We start from the raw sequence: 19,680 nt of genomic DNA, 5'->3' as shown, positions 1-19,680 counted from the left end.
AGCTGTGCACAGGTGTGTGTGTGGATGCACGCTCGGCTCGTTCCTGCAGGATTAGATGTGCTTCTGTTTGACCTTGACTGAAAAGGAACACTGCTTTTTAAGCTAATCCCCTTCAGGAGGCTCTGCTGTAACAGTCCCAACGCTCTCCTGTGGCCTACTGACCAACACACACAGACACACATGCACACACGCGCAGGTGTGCTAATACCAAACGCGCACCACTCAGGTATGCTTAAAGATCATGTGTTATAACAACACATGTTATAACATGTGTTATAACATGTGTTATAACATGTGTTATAATTCCCTCGAAGCACAGGCAAGTGGTTTTCTGTCACTGGTTTATTTGAAGACTTCTCTCCAAAGCCACCGTGAAAACTATACAGCATTAACAAAATAAAACTCAGTGTAAAGCACAGCAGTAAAAACACTGTACAACAAACACGATAAATAAATAAATACGTCGTTGGCTGCAAAAAGGGGAATTAGCCGCCGTTCTTCTGAGGTTTCCTTTAACCGTTTAACCGTGTGTAGTTAAAGTCCACTTAACATGTCTTTCAATAAAAACCATCCTTTCTGCGCGCTTACAGGTGTTTTCCTTCTTTCTACCCAAAGAGGAAACTAGCGCAACTTGTAAGCGAACTTGACTTTCAAAATAAAAGCACCAAAACGTTGACTACAAAAAACAAACAAAATAATGTACAAAACAATTTACAATCATGACATGGATCTTGACAAGATAAAGAAATAATACAAATTATATACAATGTCATCATGTCAACAGCTACATGTGTGTTTTGGGAGGTTTGCTGAATTTGAATAAACCTGAAGATTATCTTGTGTGTGTGTGTTTATATGTTGGTGGGATGTTACCTGTGTTGGTTGTACCTGTAAGTGTACCATGTGTTAGTAATTGTATATAACATTGCGTTATAATAAGAAATAAACACATTTTTTTACATTTCAAGGGAAGATTTAAAACCAAACATACGATTTTCTCTGGCCTGGGCTGATTTGACCCGTCTGCATTGATTTGGTGTGAGGTGCAGTGTTGGAGACGCTCACTTTCTCCTGACTGCAGAGGAAACGGCGCCCTGTGGCACCCAAAGCATGTCTTTTTTTCAAAATGAACTATTTTTTCTTCAGAACTCCACCTGACAGTCGGATCACTGCAGAAGGAAGTGGTGAGAGGTTAGTGTTAGTCAGCTGCGTGCTTCTTTTTACTGCAGTTCGATAGAAAGGAAATATTTTTGAGTGAACAGCTCAGCTGGGGGTGCTCCCCTTAATGTTTCCATCCCGTCACGAAGCTCTTTGAAACTATTAAACCTCTAGAAGCAAGTGCTTCCACTTGGCTGCCATCTTGGTCGGGTATTTTGAAGTTCTTTATCAACGTACGTTTCCCTTTAATGTTCGATTTAACCATCAGTGTGGTGTACTCAATGAATTGGTTAAGGTGTTCAGTGGCAATGTTAGGTTTCCAGTATTCAGGAAGCAGTAAAAAGTTAACTGACATTAACAGGAATAGATCTGAATAATGTGTGCTTTTTCCACACAGTCCACCGAAACTATAATCTAACTTTTCCATGGCGAGATGAGAGATCACAGTCAGATTCTGGTGAATGAGAGGCATATCTGGCTCTGCCGAATGAATCGAGTCTGTAAGAGTAATGCAGAGGTTATCTACTGAAGGACTAATAACAGTGTGGTGACAGTGGGAGGCTTTTTACAGGGTAATACCACAGGTATGCACTGCTCAGTCAACCCTTTAATGAGTGTATGCATGAAGGTCAAATTCCACCTTGAATCGCTTCTTCTGTCCTGTTCAGCTGTGAATCACAGTTAAGTTCTCCTGAATAACGTGTTTTTTCTTCCTTGTCTTCCCTCTTTAACCTCTACCTCCCACTCTCCTGTCTCTCTTTCACACCCAGGACCCAGCCGGTATCTTCGAGCTGGTCGAACTGGTTGGGAATGGCACCTATGGGCAGGTCTACAAGGTAAGGCAGTGTGCAAAAACAGGCTTTTTTCTTTTCCTTGATGTGAAGTCCCCTGTATTGTGTGGAATTAAATCCATGACAAGAGGCAGTAGCAATGGCGGAGCCATTTTTATTCTTCGTCAGTCACAAAAAGAAACCCTTAGTCTCAACTTGTATGGGCCCTTTGTGTTGGCCCTCAAGTCATCTCTAAAACTGAAAAGACTTTTTAGCTCCTTTATTTTTAAGCAAGTAAAAGAAGGGTTTCTTCTGATTGGCCAGCTTCTGGAAACCTCCAGAGGGGCAGCACCCAGTGATTTCTGATCTGCTACCCTGCTCACGTTGATTACTATTGAAAAAGGAACTTAAAATCTTGAAGCTTTAGATTTGTTTACCCTTATATCTGAAATGACATCATCATGTAGCAATAAGGAAACAGATAATTGTTCGCTTTTAATGTAAATACCAATTGCAAGAATCGTTTTCCTGATATTAACAATTCTGCGGCTGTTTTGTCGACGAGGGCGGAAGGAGGGGTCAGTAAATATTTGACTTTAAAAGCAGGAAGTTGCTGCTGTTTCCTACCAGTTTGTTTCTTTCAGAGTGTTTCACAGAATATAACAAAATGTTTTCATTTGTCGGTGATTTGTTCTGCTGAACGTGGTGTTAGATTAATTACATTTTGTCACGTAACTCTGAGAACCACTGAAGGCAAAAAGCTGCCCTACTTTTTTACTGTTACCACTGCTCGCCTTGTTTGTAAATGTTGTCTTTTTTTATTGTGATGTGAGCTTTGAGCGACTGAGTAAGAAGTCACGCCATTATCTCCTCCGTTGTCTCTAAAACAAGCTCTCACAAATGTCATCCCGTCTCATTTTTGACTAAAACTGAAGTTACTACTGACTTTCTCTGAAGACGCCCACGCTGGCTGTAAAAGCAGAGAGGCTGTGTGTGTGTGTCTGCGTGCGCGTTGTCTCACTTCGAAAGCAATTAACACACTCAGACGTGTCTGCTGATGCACACAGAGCTCCAACAAACTCGTTCCGTCTGCTGGATGTTCTGTATTGATCGTTTCAACGAGGTGACGCCTCCTGTGTGGAAATGATTGATAGAACGAAATTAACCTGTGCTCGTTCTCGAGGCGTCGTGGGTAAATTAAGACCTTGTGTAAAGCAGGAGACACCCTGCTTGTTTCAGCAGTGGCAAAGAGCAGAGGTTACACTAAAAAAACCATCTGAGCAAACTTTAATAATGGTTCAAAGATGAAGTTTTATGTTCTTATTACCCTTCATATGTTTTAACTGGAGAAACCACACAACTTGAACACCAGTCGCAGCAAGGAGTCCAATGCATGCCATCCTACTGTTATAACAGCGTCTATTGCACATGCTGCACAGCTATAGCATATCTGAAAACTATATTGCACTTATAAAAGGTCATGAAGATCAGTCCAAACGTATGCAGGCAGCGCGGTCCACAGTGGGGATGGGTGAGGTCTTTTAAAACGTCCCAGGCCCTGATTGGGAGCAGTGTTGGTCAGGTTTAAAAAGTAATTACTTACTACTTACTGATTACTTCTCCAAAAAAGTAATCCTTTTCCTTTACTGATTACGTGTTTTAAAAAGTAATTAGTTACTTAGTTACTTTTGAAAAACAAAAAGCGTTTTTCAAAAAAAGCTATAAAGCAATAGACCTTTTAGCCCAATTCTATTTTTTCTGCATAATCCATCATATACAATTGAAAGCTAAAAATCTAAAAATCATTTTATTAGTTTTAATCTATTAAAATAATGCATATTGCATTAAGCAAAAATTAAATTATATGCAACAGTCTTTGACTTGAAGAAATTGTTTAACATTTAAACCTATTTTCTGCATATTCCAGTATATAAAATTAATGTTTTGTGTTTACTCTCACTCTTTCAAATAGATGCAAGTAAAACACAGAGAAAAAAATTAAATTAAAAAAAGAAGCTACTGTTAGCTACGTCATATGTGTTGGTGAGTGTGTGCTTGGTATTCAGTCAGATCTCTGTCATGTTGGAATCATGCAAGCGAGTGTCTGCACTTCCTCTTAGCAATCCCACAGCCAAGTTTCTGTTGGAAAACCTTCAGACATCTAATCACTGAGTCATAACTTTGCAGACGAACAGTGACAACAATGCTGAAGATGATGACAAATGCATATTTAAACATTCCCATAAGAAATAATGAAAGGAAAACTACTAGAAACTGTTTATACAAATACAGACAGGTAGGACTGACTACTTTAACAAGTCTTACGAGCTAAATAATCTGGGTAATTCATTGATGTATTGCACGCTGAATTTGATCACAGCCCAATGTCCTGTATTTGCCAATAAAACAAAAAAGCTTTTTCATATAAAAGAATAAGCCAAAAAAATAAAATCAAATCAAAGACTCAGCAGCACTGAGTCCGGTCGTTCTTAATTCTATTTTCACCTGTTTAGCAGGAGTGGGGCAGGTGGAGGTTTGCCCGGTGCCACAGCGGTCATGTCCGTGGGGGGAGCCAGTGGTTTCTCTGTGAATGTCACATTCCCGTGGCCGCATGCTCGGTGTTTGCTCAGATTTGAAGTTTAATTCTCCACTGTAGAAAGAAGTTCCCACGCAGAGTGTACAGCGGACGCCATAGCTGGACTGGCCATCGGGCATACCAGGCATTTTCCCGGTGGGCCGATGGTGATTTTTCATTCTTATGGGCCGATGATTTTAATTTATTTTGTAATGGCACGGACAATGAGAGGTGGTGGATTGGCCAGATGCTGGCCGGTTTGTAAAAATAACTCAGTTTGTTTGGTGGTGGCTGTGGCGGAGCTTCCACAGAGGCAGCAGGTGGATGAGGGAAAGGGGAGGCAGGAGGAGAGACCCGAGGCGGCCGAGTGTCAGGTGAACTGAGCTTCAGGTAAGAAGTTATGACCTGCAGTCTATCTGGGTCAGATATAAACCAAGTTTAGGTGGAGTTTATTTTCGTTGTGCTGACTTTTTACAGTCAGTTACAATAACTCGTACTGTGTACTAGCTAGCATGACAGAGTTTCTATACAGCTGTTCGGTTGCTATGATGTTACTGTTAGAATTTATTTAATATTACTTTCTAGTATCAGCTGATGTTTGCTGGAGCCACAGCTGTAAAGCTGCTGGTCATGATGTCGGTTTGGATATGTGGTGAGAGGGAAACATGAAGATGAAACCAGGAGATGTCCTTACTGAATCATGAGAGCTGAACAGGTGATGGAGAAACAGGTTTACCTTTTAGGTGACATGAATGAGTTGAAGTTATGAACTGTTTCTGAGAGACAAATAACACCAGGATCCTTTTCTAAGTAGCTGACAGCTGGTAACTGTGCAGGGGCGGGTCTAGCAAAGTTTTGCCAGGGGGGCAGGTAGGGCATTAACAGGGAAAGGGGGGCACAAAGAAATACTTTTCTTTCTTATTCTCATTTAAAATGTCTCACTTTTATTAAATAATTATCTGAATCTTACAACCAAAGTTTTTATCTGATGTAAAATGCATAGAAATCATACATATATACCAACATGACTATACATCACTGTCACAACAGTGTTTGTTTTCATTCAAAGGCTTTATGGATTTTCCTATAATACCTGTTGGGCCGGTCTCTAGTCAAAATGCCCGGGCCGATTTTTTGTCCCAGTCCAGCCCTCGCAGACACTAATGTTTTTGTCAAACTCAAAGTAAGGGCAGTACGCTGCACGGTCGTACTCTCTCCATATTATCCATCTGCACACGTCTGTTACCATGAACGACGCACGCGCTTACGTCATTGTCATGAGACACTCTCACAAACAAACTCATGACGGTTTAGTAACGCAGTAACGCAGCGTGCTTACGAGAAAGTAGCAGTAATCTAATTACTTTTTTGCAATAGTAATCCCTTACAGCAGTCCCCAACCTTTTTTGTGCCAAGGACCTGTTTATGTCCGACAATGTTTTCAGGGGCCGGCCTTTAAGGTGTCACAGATAAATACAACAAAATAAAACCAGTACCCAAAAAAAGAAGATTTATTCATAACACACAGGAAAAGACGGGCTGTGTGTCGTCACTGATTTCTAGAATTGATTCAATCCCGATTCAATTTGAATCGGGGAAATTTTGCCTCAGACAGTCAGAAATATTATAATTCAGATCATGCATCAGTACATTTCCATATTGTTATAGATATAAAAAGAAAGCTGACACCTGCGAGACTTTATCAAAGGTGTGAGCATCACAGCAGAGGCCTTTGTGTCAAAGTAAGTGAGGATAAAACAGAAAAACGTGAAGGTGATTTTCCTGGACTGGGATTTTATAAAAATATTTTGCAGTAGATCAAAAACAAAAGAAAACCATTAATCAACACATGAACATTACCTGATGCTGCTGAAGTGAAGCAGAGCAAAGTTACAGAGGTTTGATTAGAGACACAACTGAGCGTTTTGCAATTTTGCATAATTTTAAAAAGTTTAAATTTGTTCAGTATTGAACGGCAGAAATTAGGTTTTCTTTTCGGAAGTAAGTAAAAGGAAAAAACAGCAGCCGACAGCCTGTAAACAACAGTAGACTTGTGCGTAACAAGCAAGCGAATAATACAGAAAACAGATTTTTAGATGGGAAACTGTTGTTGAAGTACAGAGAGAGAGAGAGAGAGAGAGAGAGAGCTGTGCATGAAGTGTGATTTTATCCTGGTGGAAGCAAAACAGGAAAAGTCAGAGGGAATTCATGACGATGTTTATGTGAAGCGTAGTTTGGATCTTCTTTTGCTGCTGGTTCGGTCAATATTGTTTGGCGAGAGATAAAACCTGCTGAATCAGCGCAAAAAGGACGTAACCACTAAGCGCGGACCCGCCGACGGATCAGAATCAGCGAGCTGTCGGCTTTCAGCCCCGACCGTGTCCGTGCCGTCGGGTGAGAAAGGCGACATCTCACTGCTTCTGATCCGTCGGCGGGTCCGAGCTTTGTGTTTACATCTTTGTGCAGAATCTGTGTTCCTGCTCTCATTTACTGCTTTAGCTGTTTGGAGGTTGTTGAAATGTTGTGAGGTTTAACCTGAGATTCTGGCGTTTTGGGCAAAATGAATTTATATTAAAAAATCGATTCAGGATTTTAATGAATCGATATCACGTTATCCAAGCTAGAATCGATTTTGTTGATAAATTGGTGATCAAAACCCACCCCTAGAACAGACCCAGCGAAACCGAGTTAAAAATGATACAAAAATAAACATTTCACACCCAAGCCTCAGCTCTCGTGGCCCGGCACCAAACGACTCATGGACCGGTACCGGTCGGTGGCCCAGGAGACCACTGCCTTACATTACTCGTTACTTGAAAAAAAGTAATAGTAACTGCCCATCTCTGGTTGGGAAGAAGTGAAGCCTGAATGATGTTCTCTATCCTCACCACTCTCTGCATGGAGAACCACCTTTAACGATGCAGCACAGATGCCTCACATTTGACTCAAGGATACTTTGGTGTACAGAGGAGTTCACGGTGGACTCACCCCTGTCCTGACAGATGGGATGAGGTGTTTGTGCTGTTATGAACTTCAACATTTAACATATTAACTGAGGCCCATAGAGTCTGAGATGAAGCTCTTGGGGTTTTTGCAGTTCCTCTGAGCATTGCACAGCCTGACCTTTGGGTGAATTTGCTGGGGCGTCCCCTCTGGAAGGACTGGCAGCTGTCAGGAATGTTTTCCACTTGGGAATAATCTTTCTCTCTGCAGAATGATGGACTTCGATTTTTTTGGGAGGCTTTGCTTCTCTAAGATTGTTGCTGATGTCTTCAACACACATCTGAATACTTACGTTTTCAGGTGTTTGCTTTCATAGAGGTGCTCACATAAGGCTGTTCGCTATAACGATATATATCACACGACGTCTATCGTTTCCTATCACGCTATCGTTTGTTTCACAATATTTTTTCATCGTTTTGATGGTCACTGTAGTGGCTTTATTAAGTTCTTAAAGTTCTCTCTTTCGCTTATATTTAAAATATCTACACTACGGACGGACAAGCGCCGACAACAACGACAGTAAACCCAGCATGTGGCTCCACCGTCCACTTGTTTATTTTCCACATAAATCTTTCGCAATAAAGCTGAAGATCCTGTTGAGATTTTTTCAAAATTAACTGAAATGGTGACAAACAGAAGGACCAGTCAAAACAAATCGAGGACCTTATTCCTAAACAAGGGGCCTCTGTATCTCTATCTATACCTCTGTAGCATGAACATGGTTTGGTTATTAAAAAGTCTGACACGGAACAGAAAACTGTACTATGCAAATTATGCAGGAAACCTTTCCCCACCACAGACTAAACACGGCAAGCCTCTTGTACCACCTACCCAAGAGTCATGTGAAAGAGTACGGAGAGAGATTATGGATGAGGTGCCGTCAGGTGCTCAAAATAAACCTTAGACTCAAACATTAGGACAGGCTTTACCCCGCAGTACGCCGTGTAATAAATACTCTCAAAGAAAATGGCGGCCATTACAACCTGTCTAAAAATGTATAGCTTCATGCATTTATCGTCCTGACATGCGTTGTCGGGAAGATAAATGTCTTATATCGGGATTTGGTCATATCGCGCAGGCCTATGCTCACACATGCTGGTGATCAGTTAATAAGATGCGTTTGATCAGCAATACCGGACTGCTTCTTTCTATGGAAGTAGTGAGGGTATACTTACTTACTTACTTACTTACTTACTCACTTACTTACTCACTTACTTACTTACTTACTTACTTACTTACTTACTCACTTACTCACTTACTTACTCACTTACTCACTTACTTACTTACTTACTTACTTACTTACTCACTTACTTACTTACTTACTCACTCACTTACTCACTTACTTACTTACTTACTTACTTACTTACTTACTTACTTACTCACTTACTTACTTACTTACTCACTTACTTACTTACTTACTTACTTACTTACTCACTCACTTCCTTCCTTACTTACTTACTTACTCACTTACTTACTCACTTACTCACTTACTTACTTACTTACTCACTTCCTTCCTTCCTTCCTTACTTACTCACTTACTTACTTACTTACTTACTTACTTACTTACTTACTTACTCACTTACTCACTTACTTACTCACTTACTTACTTACTTACTTACTTACTTACTTACTCACTTACTTACTTACTTACTCACTCACTTACTCACTTACTTACTTACTCACTTACTTACTTACTTACTTACTTACTTACTTACTTACTTACTTACTTACTTACTCACTTCCTTCCTTCCTTACTTACTTACTTACTCACTTACTTACTTACTTACTTACTTACTTACTCACTCACTTCCTTACTTACTTACTTACTTACTCACTTACTTACTCACTTACTCACTTACTTACTCACTTCCTTCCTTCCTTCCTTACTCACTTCCTTCCTTCCTTCCTTCCTTCCTTACTTACTTACTTACTTACTTATAAGATGGTATTGCATGGTAGAGCTCTTTCTTTTCACTGTAGGCTAAACGACTGCAGTCCTGACGTGATAGCTGTCACTTTGTCCCTTTGCAAAGTAAGATTTTATTTTTATACCGGAAGCAAATTGCTCAGTAGACTCTCTAGGCTATGCTAGAAATTAATTCAGATTAATTAATGTGACGCGTCTCAATTTCCACTATCATTAGCACCAAATTATCCTCTAAACTTCATAAGAAATTGCAATTACTTGACTGACGCTTTGAAGGAAATTACAGTGAGGCATCAAACGTTAGATATGAGTGAAAACATTTGAAAGGGGAAGTCGAATGCTGTAATGAAAACACTTAGTTTCTGTCCAGTTTTGTGGCATTTATTGAACTAAAGCAGATTCCTTTTTTTCATTCATCCTCCCTGCCAACATTTTCAAGCAGCTTTCAAATCTTTTTTCCACCCTCGGGGCTGCTGACGCCTCCCCTCCCGGCTCCCGGTTTTTAGCAATCTTTCACAGTTACAGGCTGTGAGCGAGCAATGAAGGAGAAATATCTGAATGATGCTGAAAGGCTGCTCGTGGAGGGCGTTAAAGCATGAAAGATACGCTTTGAGTTTACATTTCACTGCGGGCGTTTCGCTGACATCGCCGAGACTGTTCAGCAGATTCGGTGCGTTGCTGACCTTTTGATTGCGCTTGTTGGGAGTTTTCAAAGCTCACACTGGAGGGTTTGACCACTGAGGAGGCCGCTTTGGTTTTTACTGGATTTGATTAATCAGTGAATGAGCTCTCACAGAGCGGAGTTTATTCAATCTGTTGTATCGATTAAAGCACAGAGAGGCTCCTCCAGCCTTCAAGCTTTCTCTCTCGGAATATCTCCCTCTCATTTCGTCTCACTGTGCAGGCCTCATTGATAATAGAGTAGAGTCTTTATTCGCTTAGCAGGTTAAATAAGGAATCTCGCGCAGCCACATAGCTGAGATGCAGGAAACTTGCATGCTTTTCATGCACAGATATGCAACAATAACACACGTGTCTACAGAAGTGCAAAAGTAAAAGACCGGCTCTGGTGCTGGATCCGGTTTATAAGATCTCCAGCAAAGCCTTCACACTCATTCATCTCCGTGCTCATCTCCATCAGATTCCTGACAGCTGGAAAGCTTTTCGGAATCAGCTGCAGAGACGCGGCATAAATGGAAGTGTTTGATTTTAGCTCAGAAAGTGAAGTCACTGTTCTATAAAAGGAGGTCTGAAGACAGGAGCTGCCTGTCGGAGGTGCTGATGTCACCGGCTTTTGTTTGCCATGTATTTTGGTTTCTTCCTCTGAATGCAGCATTCAGAAACACTTCATACAGCAGTCTGCAATTTACAGGAGGTTTCATTGTATGAGGAAAGAACCAATAACAACAACGGCTGGCTCCTGCTGCGACTTAAATGAAGGCACAGCAGAAGAAAAGAAGACTGCAGGGAACAAATGGGCATTTTGGAGGAAATAGAAGATTATTGGAAGCATATGCATACAAGAATTATTGTAACAGGTTGGCCTACGGTGTGGCTTCCTGTGGGTGTTGTTGCTACAGCGTCATAGTAATGTTGCTCTAGGACCATCAGTGCAACTTATTTTGTGAAGTCACAGCTCCTTAACTGTCTGAATCTGCAATAAATAAAATAAAATATTGGCCAAACGTCATGAAGTTTCTGCGGGACGCTGTTCAGACGCGTGCAAACCAAATGCAAACACATAGAAACCAAGATTCAATTCAATTCAATTTTATTTATATAGCGCCAACAACAAAAGTTGCCTCAAGGCGCTTCATAGATACAGAGAAAAACCCAACAATCATATGACCCCCTATGAGCAAGCACTTTGGCGACAGTGGGAAGGAAAAACTCCCTTTTAACAGGAAGAAACCTCCAGCAGAACCAGGCTCAGGGAGGGGCGGGGCCATCTGCTGCAACCGGTTGGGGTGAGAGAAGGAAGACAGGATAAAGACATGCTGTGGAAGAGAGACAGAGGTTAATAACAGATATGATTCAATGCAGAGAGGTCTGTTAACACATAGTGAGTGAGAAAGGTGACTGGAAAGGAAAAACTCAATGCATCATGGGAATCCCCCGGCAGCCTACGTCTATTGCAGCATAACTAAGGGAGGATTCAGGGTCACCTGGTCCAGCCCTAACTATATGCATAAGATCTCTACAGACGCTCATTCATGCTCAAAAGCGGACCCACCATTAAGTAGCCTGATTGGCAACAGAACTGCTCCCCCTAGAGGTGGCGAGTGTTACTGCACAAAAACAGGATACGGCTTTACTTAACTGTTAATCATACATTGAATGAGAAAAGCAGTAAATGAGGGAAATAAGATTAAAAGTTGCTTGAGGTTTTTATTGTTTCTATTCTGGCACTTCTTTAATGTGTAACCGTCTTCAAAATGTGGAGCAAACAAAGCACTTGGTAAAATAACGGTGACTCTTTATATTTTATATACTGTCTGTAATCCCTTCTGTAGTGTAGAGGATTAAAGTCCACATAAAGATTAGACTATGTTGCCTTAAAAAGGATGAAACACAAGTGGTTTATGTTATATATGGAGTTATTTGTTCATGTTAGTAAGGCTGCAGTAAAAACAATAGGATTAAATATTATTTATTTGTTCATGTTTCTGCTAGCATAAACTGCTGGCAGAAAGCCTCGAAGGCAAACTTTTTGTGTGTGTGCTGTTTTTTTTTCCACACGTCGCAACACTATGACATCACATTAGTCACTTCATGTGATAGCCTGGGGAAACATACCAGCCTGCGTGGTTACCTTCCTGTTTTGTTGTGTCTTCTTTTTCTGCAAAGCGAAACTTGTTAAATGTTTGTCTGGTTTGCTGATGAGTGTCTGCATGCTTGTTGAGTAAGTTGGAGTTTCTGCATCTGACGCTTCTTTGTAACTTCCTGAAACGGATTCGGAAACTCTTGTGCCCACTTCGCACAGCAGTTGGCCTCATGTGGAGCTGAGAAAGTAGCCACTCTGAACAAATGCAACACTGTGAGTGTCTTCCAGGAGTCTCTGTCTAAAAATGTGCTCTGTTCAGTCACATCTCGGTGTGACGGCAGGATTATCAGCCTGACCTTGAGTCTGGCCGCTCTCTGCAGCTGGACACACTTTGGCCTTCAGACACCTTTTACACAGCAGTTTATTTCGAGCTCATCCGGACGTTAGCTGTCTTGCTGCAAAGCGGCGTTTTAGCATGAAAACTGCTGCATGTGTTTCAGCAGTCTTCAGTTTGCAGCAGGGTTCCAGGTTATTCTGCATTTAGCTGGAACGAAGAGCTCGTTCCATGAAGAGAGTTCCTGGGAATACTGGCATCTCACTTCCTGGCATCAAACCCCAGAGATTAGTGCAGACACTGGTACATGATTCATGCAGTGAAATAACAGTGTGCAGTACATCACAGGCTGCATTGTACGTGTAAGTGTTACTAATCGTTCCTTTTTTAGAAATGATCAGCAGAGATTAATCAGAAAATGACCTTTGTTATGGCAGATAAGTCATTTCTGTAGGAAACCAGAAGCTGAGTCATGACAGAAAAGCTGATATGTGTTGCCATAAATAATTGGCTTGGATTTGAAAGCAGACCTCAAAAGAAAAGAATCATAAACGGACAATCTTTGTTTCAGCCGTTCTCCAGGTTTATAAGCACACATACGTTTGAATTTCTGGGATAGTTCATCTGGAAAAGTGGAAGCAAAAATCAACTTTCCAAAGGGTAGCCTCGGTCATGCCCTGTTTATCATCTATTTTGCCCTTAATGGAGCTGTAATTTACAAAATAAAGATTGTTGTGTTGTGTTAAACAAAACTTTTTTGGTGATTAAGACCATAAATATTTACGGTCAGTTTTTGTTGACGTCGTAAAGTGAGAAGTCAGGTCATTTCCTCATAGACTTCAATATAGGAAGATATTCCAATCCTAGTTACATAATGGACATGGGTGTAATCTGTAGACTCTCAGCTTTCATTTGAGGGTATCCACATTCACACTGGATGAAGAGTTTCAGCTCCTTAACATGTGCCACATGGCAAGGTGCAAGCCACTCGTAAGCCTCAACAATAGAAAGGCTAGATTGGACTAAAACATCTAAAAATCCAGCACAAAATGGAAAAATTTGGACAGATGAAAGATCAACTTCTACCAGAATGAAGAAAAAGGTATAGAGAAGGTGTAGAACAGCTCATGATCCATAGCATGGTGGTGGCTTCGGCGTGCATGGCTGCCAGTGGCACTGGGACACTAGTGTTTACTGATGATGTGACACAGGACAGAAGAAGCTGAATGAATGACTGTCTGCTCAAATCCAGCTAAATGCAGTCAAACCGATTGGGCGGCGTTCCATAATACAGATGGACAATGACCCAAAACATACAGCCAAAGCATGTGTTGCAAAAATGTTGACTAAAACCACGACTCCTGCACTTTTCTCCTCCACAGGAGATCTTATTGAGGTAGCTCTTCGGGTCTACTGCCATCACTCGTCTTATAGCCGCAGTCGTCCTGAGAACCCAAGCTAGTAGCATTAGCATCCAGGACTGTAACGCTGGCACAGCTGTCAACAATATATCGTTAACTGATCTGTTAGGTTAAACCTTTCTCCCACAGATTGTTTTGCTTCCTCCTGGCTGACTGACCTGACCCGTAGCGTACATCCTGCTAATTTGAAAGGCAAAAAGGTGAAACACCAGGTGATCCACCCGGGCATACCTGATGGCTGTTAGAGAGAATGCAGGTTTAAGGCATTACCCTCACTTCACTTGTGGGGTCTGCAATTATTTTTTATATACAGTCAGATAGCAAAGCTCAGATATGTTTCTGTACCAACCTCTCATTCTTTATTTTTAACACACAAGAGACTGTGAGAGCACAAGGTGAGGAGAGGGAGCTCCCACTGACACAGAGAAGAAACCGGAGCTGAGATGTGCAAGCAGGGAGCCGGTAGAAATTAATGTAGTGTTTCAGGACTGGAAATAGGACAGTAATGACAGCAGTGCAGTTTGGGTGATGAATGTCAAACAGGAGTCTGCAATTGACTTGCTGCCTTCGTTAGTCGGCAACAGAAATACACATTTAAATTAAACATTCATATTTCAGCCACGTTTGTAGTCAACTATGAGATAACACTGTCTTATTTTGCCACTTACTTGTGGGCAGGATGTGGCTCTGAAGGGTTGTATGGGACAGCTTTGCTCCAGGTGTCACAGCACACCTGGCGAATTTAAGGTGCAGCAGCGGCTTAGTTGTGGCAACCAGACTCAGCTTCAGTCAGGGCCAGATGTGGCCCAGGTGTGGGCCAAACATGCATTTGTCACATTTAAGTTTAGGCGTTAGACATCTTCAGCCTCTTTGACATTAAAACAGGGGTCGGCAACCTGTCTGATGGTGAGTGGCATCTAAAATTTCCTCAGAAGTCAATGTGCCATATGACTGCATTAGCAATGAATTTAATAACACTCTACACGAACAGTTACACACTATATTAAACAACTTTACAGAATGATATTTGTTCGCAGATGTTGGCAGCTGTCAGCGAATAGTTATCAGCTATTTTGAAACAAAAAAAACAAACACTTTTTATCCATAAATCCAGCTTTGTGTCTTTTTCATTGTAGCTGAAGTCCGGGACAAACTGTTCCTTTTCAGCTCAACACGAAACGCGTAATATTTTCTCTGAATATGAGACGATTGCGTTTTTTACGGGACGGTTGGAAACTCTAATAACTAACCTTATGAACAAAATAAAGTTCACTATCAGTAACATCATAGCACCCACCCAGCTGCATAGAAACTCCGTCATGCTAGCTAGCACGCAGTAAACTCCACCTAAACTTGGTTTATATCTGACCCTGATAGACTGCAGGTCATAACTTCTTACCTGAAGTTCAGTTCACCTGATACTCGGACCAGCAGCCGCCTCGGGTCTCTTATCCTCCTGCCTCCACTTTCTCTCATCCACCTGCTGGCCTCAGTGGAAGCTCCGCCATAGCCACGACTAAACAATTGAGTTATTTTTACACATCTGCCAGCATCTGGCCAATCCACCACCTCTCATTGTTTATACTGTTCAAAAAAACAAAACAACAAACAAACAAACAAACGAACGAACAAAAATCATCGACCCATAAAAATGAAAAATCACATCGGGCCGGTCCAGCTATAGTTGACCCATCAGTTAACCCTTCGCGTGCCAGCTGTGGCACGCGTGCCCAGGGTTGCCGACCCCAAGAGTCAGCATTGCTTTAAAGTGTGACGCCAAGGAATGCTGACATCCATACCTGTCGAGTTAGGAATGACACCATTTTCACTCTCGTTGCCACTGATGCGCCGTGGCACCGACACAAAAGCAGATCTGAGTTTCTCTGAAACTAAATTGTCTTTGACAGCATGGCAGTATTTCATGCCTTGGGAATGATGATAAGCTAGTCTAGCTGCTGCCAGTATGGGGGTTTGAAAACAAAATAACAGCCTGCTGTTTGGTGTATTTTGGCCTCCAGTGTTTGCTTTTAAGCTCCTTTAAAACAGAGAATAATGCTTCTTTGAAACTGTGGTTTTCATATTTGCAGTTGTCCTTTTGCAGTCACTTCTAAAATGCCAAACGTGGTGAATTTGTGTATTTCTGCGACAATAGGACGCAGACAAAAGCCCACGCTGGTTGCACAAGCTCGCCGTTTCCAGAGGACGTGTTGTTACATTAGAGAGCAGAGAGAGAAACACTTATTTGTGTCTGTCAGTCTGTTTCTGTCGTAATGTGTCGGGGCTTGTGTTCGGGTTAGGAATGCGAGGCTTGTCTGAACGCGGGACCTGAGGTGTGTTTTTACGCCTGAGGCAGCCTCAAAAGGATATTCTGCCCTTTTCTACCTCCAGTCATCCTCCGCCTCCTCCTCCTCACCTGCCACCTCCCTCTGTTCTCCCTCTGCTGCTATCTTTATCTCTCTCTCCCTGCATATGTGCGGATTCGGGTGATGTTTTAATGCAGCTTCCTCACGCCGCCCGGCCTCTGCCATAATCTCGCTCGAGCGCGCGCGCACGTGAACACACGCTGGGAGCGCTGTGTCACCTTTGGGAGATTTGTCTGGCCGTCAGTGTCGGAGGAAGAGAGATAGCAAAACAAAGAGCCTCTGTGAGATGCTATCTCTTCCTCTCATCTCCCCGCCGTTATCTGCCTCGCCTTTTATTGCCCCATCGTGCTGGATCGCTGCCGTTTGTCCTGCAGTCACAGCAGCACTTCACACACTTAACCCGAGGTCCAGGGAGCAGCTTTACTGACTTTTCGAATTATAACTTAGCTTCAGCTGCACAAAGCTGCTGCCTACTAGTGACTTAGCCGTGTACCATCAACAAGAAGAGTGAGACAGGCGGCTACTCTGTGCTGTTATGTTTAGAATAATTAGTCAGAAAGTTGTTGATTGGTTTGTATGAGAACTTGATCCGAGGTGGGGCTTGGTCCCGGCTGGGAATGAGTAACATCTGGATCTGGATCTGGATCCAGGAATGTTTGAAAAGATTCTTTTCCATTGCGAAACAGTCCATCAGCTTTATCTTGATCTTCTCATGGTGCAGTGGTTAGCACTGTTGCCTCACAGCAAGAAGAGTCTGTGTTTAAATCCACCATCTTCCTGTGTGGCGTCTGCATGTTCTTCCTCCCACGCTCTACAGACATGCAGTTATCGAGGTAGCTGGAAGAGGCTCCAGCCCCCCCGTGAACTTGAATTGGACTCGTGGAAGAGAATGTACTGAATCCTAAATATCACGAGTTCATGGCTGGTGTGGAGCGTTTCCATGTGGACAGTTCAGGCTTTAATGAACAAACCTCACATACAGAAAGAAAGATGATTAAAATCATGACATATCTGCACTTCCTGTTTTATTTTATTATATCAGAGCATGTTGTTTTATACTTCCTGCCTTCTTTGTGCTACGCCTGTCAGTTAATCGCCTACGTCAGTGTATCATGTACCTCCTGCCTCACTTACACTCGGGCTTTCCTCGTATTTTGATCGTTTTCTTGTGCTTGGCCTTTCCCTGTTTATTTATTTATTTAGTTATTTCCCCCCTTAAATGTTTGGTGCTTGCTCATCATTATTGCAGCAGTTCTCCAGATTTCTAAAGGATTTTCAAAACTTTTCTTTGAGCATTGGCAGTTTTTCAGTCTGCTTTACACTGACCTATGAGTGAGACCTCATTAAAGCATAAAACAGGAACTAACTGAAGCAATCAATTCAATTCAATTCAATTTTATTTATATAGCGCCAAATCACAACAAAAGTCGCCTCAAGGCGCTTCGTAGATACAGAGAAAAACCCAACAATCATATGACCCCCTATGAGCAAGCACTTTGGCGACAGTGGGAAGGAAAAACTCCCTTTTAACAGGAAGAAACCTCCGGCAGAACCAGGCTCAGGGAGGGGCGGGGCCATCTGCTGCGACCGGTTGGGGTGAGAGAAGGAAGACAGGATAAAGACATGCTGTGGAAGAGAGACAGAGATTAATAACAGATATGATTCAATGCAGAGAGGTCTGTTAATACATAGTGAGTGAGAAAGGTGACTGGAAAGGAAAAACTCAATGCATCATGGGAATCCCCCGGCAGCCTACATCTATTGCAGCATAACTAAGGGAGGATTCAGGGTCACCTGGTCCAGCCCTAACTATATGCTTTAGCAAAAAGGAAAGTTTGAAGCCTAATCTTAAAAGTAGAGATAGTGTCTGTCTCCTGAATCCAAACTGGAAGCTGGTTCCACAGAAGAGGGGCCTGAAAACTGAAGGCTCTGCCTCCCATTCTACTTTTAAATACTCTAGGAACAACAAGTAGGCCTGCAGAGCGGGAGCGAAGTGCTCTAATAGGGTGATATGGTACTACAAGGTCATTAAGATAAGATGGGGCCTGATTATTTAAGACCTTGTATGTGAGGAGCAGGATTTTGAATTCTGGATTTAACAGGAAGCCAAAACAGGAGAAATCTGCTCTCTCTTTCTAGTCCCTGTCAGGACTCTTGCTGCAGCATTTTGGATTAGCTGAAGGCTTTTGGACATCCTGATTTACTTTACACTGACCTATGAGTGAGACCTCATTAAAGCATAAAACAGGAACTAACTGAAGCAATAAATCAGTGTTGTGTCTACACAGCTTAGTAAATAACCTTGTATCACATTGATTGTTCACATTTCTTAGCTGAAACTATGAAAAATGCCAAAAATAATTGTCAGACATATAATAGTATTTTTGCACCATCAAGGTGATTCCCAAAGAGCTATTAGTTAAAAACATGGCACATCTAAGCATGATGTACAGCGTGTCCTTAAAAATGTGAGGAAACTGGACAAGTGTGAACAGAGAAGGCCTGAAAATGATCTACAGTGAGCTGGAAGTAATTAAGAAATGGTTAAAAAGATCTGACACAGAAGCTGAGAGATGTATCTGCACATTTAGTGTTTGCATCTACTGTTTACTGAGGCCTCATCAGGAGAGAGGTCCAACAGTTACAGTCCACAGCCATCTATAAAACACAGTCGGGGGTCTGTCGTGGTCTCAGGCTGCATTTTATCCAATGGTGTTGGAGATCTTCTCCATATAAAAGTGCGATCGGATACAATACCATCTAGAAACAATGACCCCAAAGAGACAATGCACTAAAAACATACATGAATAGAAAAGCACAGCCTCATTATTGAAGCAGTGTGGGATGATGTAAACACCCAGAGAAGAACTTTGATGTCTGAGAATTATTCCTGATGACAAAAAGCTGAGTTCAGCACGTGTTGAAGGGTAAAGGCGCTCATACCAAAGGACTTTCCATGTTTCCATGCATTACTGCATCTTTTCCCCATTCTCCTGCAGAATATAAAGGTGGCTCAAGACTTTTGCACAGTACTGTATGTTATTATGCAGCAGTTTTGGTGGTCTAGCCCACTTGCGATCAAATTGTTTGTTTGCGGCCCCCGAGCTAAAATGATTTAGACACCTGCTGTAAAAGATGTTTCGGTGTAATTAATCAGTTTTATTCTCGCCGTGTAAATAAACAGAAACAGCAGGAAAGGTGCGTGCGATTTGTGTTTATTCGTCAGGTTTTCCCCGACTGTTAGGCCAGCTCAGAGTTTAGAGCTGTGCACATGTTCTCGTGCAGAGGTACGAGAACATCAGAGCGAGCGTGAATCAAGCTTTACGCCGACATTAACGGACAGTTTTGCTTTGTGGTTTCCACTT

At 42.0% G+C, this 19,680-nt stretch overlaps 1 protein-coding gene and 1 long non-coding RNA gene across 5 annotated transcripts in view; both read left to right on the top strand.

Moving 5' to 3' along the window:
- tnikb (TRAF2 and NCK interacting kinase b) overlaps positions 1-19,680 on the top strand; it is a 71,575-nt gene that overhangs the window by 3,454 nt on the left and 48,441 nt on the right. For all 4 annotated transcript variants that reach the window (XM_085171656.1, XM_085171653.1, XM_085171654.1 and 1 more), the window contains exon 2: positions 1,929-1,994. In XM_085171656.1, coding sequence (XP_085027782.1) covers positions 1,929-1,994 — 66 coding nt within the window. The remainder of the gene's footprint in view (positions 1-1,928; positions 1,995-19,680) is intronic.
- Positions 5,772-18,803, top strand: LOC146511865 (uncharacterized). Its single transcript, XR_014875945.1, has 2 exons — positions 5,772-18,184; positions 18,588-18,803. It is a non-coding gene; the product is annotated as an uncharacterized LOC146511865 (long non-coding RNA).

This window comes from Neolamprologus multifasciatus, chromosome 9 (assembly GCF_963576455.1).
Source record: "Neolamprologus multifasciatus chromosome 9, fNeoMul1.2, whole genome shotgun sequence".
NCBI lineage: Eukaryota > Metazoa > Chordata > Actinopteri > Cichliformes > Cichlidae > Neolamprologus > Neolamprologus multifasciatus.
The sequence above is the reverse complement of the archived record's forward strand: the minus strand, read 5'-3'. Positions and strand labels throughout refer to the sequence as shown.